Source organism: Quercus robur, chromosome 12, assembly GCF_932294415.1.
Source record: "Quercus robur chromosome 12, dhQueRobu3.1, whole genome shotgun sequence".
NCBI classification, from domain to species: domain Eukaryota; kingdom Viridiplantae; phylum Streptophyta; class Magnoliopsida; order Fagales; family Fagaceae; genus Quercus; species Quercus robur.
Genome location: NC_065545.1, coordinates 40,352,389 through 40,357,485, shown reverse-complemented (window position 1 = coordinate 40,357,485; position 5,097 = coordinate 40,352,389). Strand labels below are relative to the sequence as shown.

The window sequence follows — 5,097 nt, the reverse complement described above, 5'->3', positions numbered from 1 at the left end:
TCTCCGTGAATATATACACACCCACATGATTACACAAAGGCTTTTGACATTTTAGGATTCTATTTGAGACTTTGTATAAATTTTATAATTATTTGAGTCACATAACTCAAACTCAACCTAAGTTAGCCTTCCCTTTTACCGAAACCCACACCTGTACTTAACCCAACTAAAAAAAGAACCCAAATCTAGTGATTAATCTAATTCATAGCTACCTAAGCCTAAATCATGTTCGAGGACTCGTGTGGAAAAGATGCTTTTGTCTAGTGTTCCAAAGTACTAGCCGAATAACAAGATTGACATGTGTGTGTTTTCATGTCTAGTGCAATGAACAAGCTGAAGCCACTGTTGTGTGGTTTCAATAGTAGTTTGATGAAACAAATATCCTAGACCTTCTCAAATTCCCATAAGAAAATATATTGTAGAGGATTAAAATTATTTTACATGATATAGTTATGTTGTTGAATCATTTTTGTTGTTTGTTAGTTTCGATTGTAAATTCAAAAGCTAATTGAGTAGCTCAAGCTTGGCCCAATGGGCCTTTTTCATAACAAGGATGGGGCTGTACCTATTTCTGACCTCCCTGATTGAGTTATATCTTAAGATTGGAGTTTGAAGCCCGCTTCTCTCTTCTCCTTTTCCTTTTTTTTTTTTTTTTTTCATAAATTTTTATTCAAAAAAAAAAGAGAGCATGCTTTGCACTCTAAGGATCCGTTTGGGATCCGCTTATTTGGCTGAAACTGAAAATTTTTTGTTGAAAGTATGGTAGATAAAGGTAAAAGTTAGCTGAAATAGTACCGTGAAATCCATGAATAGTACCAAAAAGTACCGTGTAACTTATAAATAGTATAAAAAAGTTAAATAGTAAAATAAGTTAGCAAAAATAATTTTGCCAAACAAACACTAAAATGTTGCATTTGAGAAAAGTTGAAAAATGTAGCATTTTTTTATTATTATTTAGCTTATTTTTATTATTATTCACGGGTTTCATTGTATTTTTTGGTACTTTTCATAGGTTCTACTGTACTATTTCAGCTACTTTTTAGTGCTTTCAACAAAAAGATTTAAGTTTCAGTTAAATAAGTTGTTACTAAGCAGATTCTAAATAGCATAGTTATTAAGCTCGAACTAACCTTGCTAGTTGAACTAGAAACCTAGTGAACCAGTACCTAAGCCGGTCTCGTTGTTTAATTGAACAACTTATACAATTGAACCGGTAAGATCCTACAGTTTTCTTGGTTTTTTTTTTTAAAATGAAATGATGGTGCATACTCCACACTCTTGATGTCATTTTTTTTAAGAGTTACGGTGCCTTTAATTTTAAGACAATTATTAATAAACCGTTTAAAAAACTTTCAAAAAAATTAATTAATTAATTACTTTTTTTTTCATAAAATATTTCTAAAAATAGTTTATATACTACTGTCCATAGAAACATTTCCCTCTTTTAAAATTATAGTCTTTTTTGATAGAGTTTTAACCTATGACGTCCGCTCCTGATAATAACTCTTTTTTATCAGACTAAGACACCAATCAATTTTTGGTGTAGGCGGAGATTGAACCCCAGATCTCTTATACAATCATCAGAGACTTTACCAGTTGCGCTAACTGGAACCCACAAAATTATAGTCTTTAAGGGTGTGGATTTGGGTAAAAGGGAAGGCTGACCCGGATTCAAATTATTTTAGTTTAATGCTCTCTGAGTGTCTGTGTCTCAGATAGAAGAACAGAATAGAACCCTAAAAAAAAAAGCCCAAAAACCCTCTTCACTCGGCACAGAACAGCTCCTCTCTCGTTCCGAATGGCGGTGAGTTTTTTTATTTTTATTATTATTTTAATCAATTTACAATAAGTTTGTGTATATGTTTATGTATATATTCTAAGTAATCAATTTGAAAATTTTCATCAGACAATACCAGTTAACCCGAAACCATTCTTGAACAATTTGACCGGGAAGCCTGTCATTGTCAAACTCAAGTGGGGAATGGAGTACAAAGGTTTCTTCTTTTTTCTCTGCTTTCGTTAAATGGGTCCATCTCCATTCCCTAACACATTCTCTCTTTTTGATTTGGTCTCTATTCATTCAGGTTTTCTTGCCTCAGTGGATTCATACATGAACTTGCAGGTCCTACTTTTTTGTCATTTTACCGTGTACCCACTTCGTGTTTGCCTTAATTTCTAGTTTCTAAGCTTTCATTCATGTCACATGGGTTGCTACTTTTAGCAATTATGATTTTAATGTTGCTTTAAGATACACAAAATATGTACACTCATTATAGTAATGCTCCTTGTTTATTTTCATGAATTTGATTATCAAGGTTAGCACAAGTGCTATGTGGTTTTGAAATCTTCACTAGCAGTGTAGTGCTTCTTCTTATATGGAATAAAGAAACAAGGAAAACTTGACATCTAGTAGGCTACAAAATAATATTGGGCTATTATTCCTTGCACGTTTTCATTGTTGTATATTCTTCTACTAAAAAAAAAAAAAAGTCAATTACTGCCCAATCCTCCGAAGGTGAAGAATGATATCTAAAACATTCATCCGTGCAATCCAAAGTTTTGAAACAACTTGTTCTTTTTTACATAAAGAAAAGTGAAACAGATATTAATCTAAGAAAGCAATTTTCTTTGACCGAATACTCATTTTTAAGGTTGATGCCGATATGTGATACCATTTGAAATTGTATGAGAATTGGTAGAAATAAAATTATATACTTCTCATCATATTATAACTTTATACTTTGAATAGTTTGATCTTTATAGACTTCTCATCATATAAATCCTAAAAAGAATTAATCCTAATTTAAGCCATATGAATAAGACTCTTATTTTATAGTTTCACATTACTGTCTTGTCCAATGTATTATCTTTGAACCATGTTGACAGTTGTGATCCATTTTGTCTTATATATGAAGATATGTTATATGAAATATGATTCAAACATCATGATAATGTCTGAACTTGGAAGTTTCATATACTGAGCTGTTTTCAACCTTCTTGTGTATTTAGTACGCATCTGCATGTTTGTATTCTAATGCTATACGTATATGATCTGTAGCTGGCTAACACCGAAGAATACATTGATGGACAATTCACTGGAAATCTGGGAGAGATTTTGATCAGGTAACTTCAGTCTAATGCTGGAATCTCTCAATACTCCTTTGTTTCAATGGCCTCGCTTACTTAAAGTATATGTTTCCTTGATAGATTATCACACGTGCTATATGATAAATGAAGAACTGCTTATAAGACATGATAAGAACTACTTCATAGTTTTTAATAATGGTGTTGCATCATTTATAAGCTTGCTTATTTTCTCCATAATATCCACAACTGGATGCGAGAGACGAGTGAATCTTTTAAGATTGTTGCAAATACAAATTTGTCCTTTAGAAGTAGATTTAATTCTTATGGGAAAATCAAAATAGTCAACCCAGAAAGATTTGTAAATTGTGACCACCTTGATTTGAAATTGAAGGAGTGTATTGAGAATTACTATACGACACTTTGTTTATGTCCTTTCTGTACATATAGCTTAAGCTACCAATCATATAGGTTAGCTGCATAATTTGGGAATTAGTTACAAGTTCTGCCACATGTTGACACATCAGAGCTAATAATTTGTGTTTCATATAAAGGCATTTTGACTTATCAAAAAAAAAAAAAAAATAGTTTGTGTTTCTATTTTTTACCTTTACGCTGCTTTGGTAGTATATTATCAACAGAGCTCTTGTAATCTTATTTAGTTAGCTTAATACAGAATTAGTTTTCCCATATTTCTCTCAAATTCTGTTAGAGTGGAACAGAAACTTAGTTTCTTAACTAAATTTTGTATTTTTATGTTACCTTTAGCCATAGAACTGCTGAACAGAGTATTTTCATCTATTTGTCAAATTTGAGTGTGCTTTACGAGTAACTATACCGTAGTTCAAATGGAATGGTCAAAGACCATCCAGTTGAGGCCTCCAAAAGGTGCGAGTTATTACAAATAATTCTTTCACATCTTTAATAGTTATAATTGCCTCAAATTTCAAAAACATAGTACCGTACTACTGGATTTTAAATGGAAATAGTCAAAGACTAACCAGTCTAAGGCTCTGGCTCATTGGAGTATGGGACAATAACTTCTCCATCCAAAACTTGTGAATTATAGCAAATATTGCTTCCACATCTTTGATGAACAATAGTAATCTATTTATGACTAGAAGAATTATAATTGATACAAAATTCATCAATGTTCAGACAACTCACTGCATCTTTTAATGTTTTTCCATCTGCAGATGTAACAATGTTCTTTATCTTCGTGGAGTACCAGAGGATGAGGAAATTGAAGAAGCTGATCGAGACTAAGAAATGGGGCATCCCAGCAGTTTGGTAGTGGCCTAAGTAGGATTCCAGTATTCTATTTTGCTTCTTTGAGTCATGGCACCTACATTGTACTTGTATCCCATGTAGAGGTCTTCTGGATGTTCCATTGCTCATGCTAACAATGCCTTATAAAGGGACCCTCATAGATATATTGTTCCCTTAAGTTGGTTCTGATTGCCTGCCCTTTATCATGGTGAATAGTTCAATACACTGCAAAAATATTTCACTTAGTGTTAACTATCCCTTTGGTTTGAAATGAACGCATTTTTCTTCCATTGCATTAAAATCATTTCATCACAATGAGAATCATATGAAGTTTTAATTTATGTTTTAATTGTTAATTCCGACATATGGAATAATTGGTTTACATATCCACTTTTGGAGATGAGGTCAAGTTTTTATGACCGCGTCATTTTATACTGTGGATCTTTAAGTAATCCTTATCAACAAGACTAGGTGGTATTAAATCACGGATGAAGGGAGCTTGTAGGAATGCAAGAAAATGTGATTTCTAATTTGATTCCAAAAGCGTTATGCTATTGAGATGATATTAAAAAAAAAAAAAAAACCCCAATTTCTTGCATTTATTATTTAATTGCTGAATGAAAATGAACCTTTAACTTTGTTGGTTGCTTAAAAATTGGTGACACTTTGCATCAATGTGTACCATGCTGATTGGATCTTTGCTTGTTCTGTGATGGAGCTTCTCTCAGGTTGGAAAGGAGACTT

General features: G+C 32.4%; 1 protein-coding gene across 1 annotated transcript; it reads left to right on the top strand.

Moving 5' to 3' along the window:
• Positions 1-1,637: 1,637 nt before the first annotated feature.
• LOC126709667 (probable small nuclear ribonucleoprotein F) lies at positions 1,638-4,598 on the top strand. Its single transcript, XM_050409985.1, has 5 exons — positions 1,638-1,804; positions 1,907-1,994; positions 2,085-2,122; positions 3,059-3,123; positions 4,281-4,598. The coding sequence occupies exons 1-5, from the start codon at positions 1,799-1,801 to the stop codon at positions 4,348-4,350; spliced, it is 267 nt and encodes an 88-aa protein (XP_050265942.1). The 5' UTR covers positions 1,638-1,798; the 3' UTR covers positions 4,351-4,598.
• The last annotated feature ends 499 nt before the right edge of the window (positions 4,599-5,097 follow it).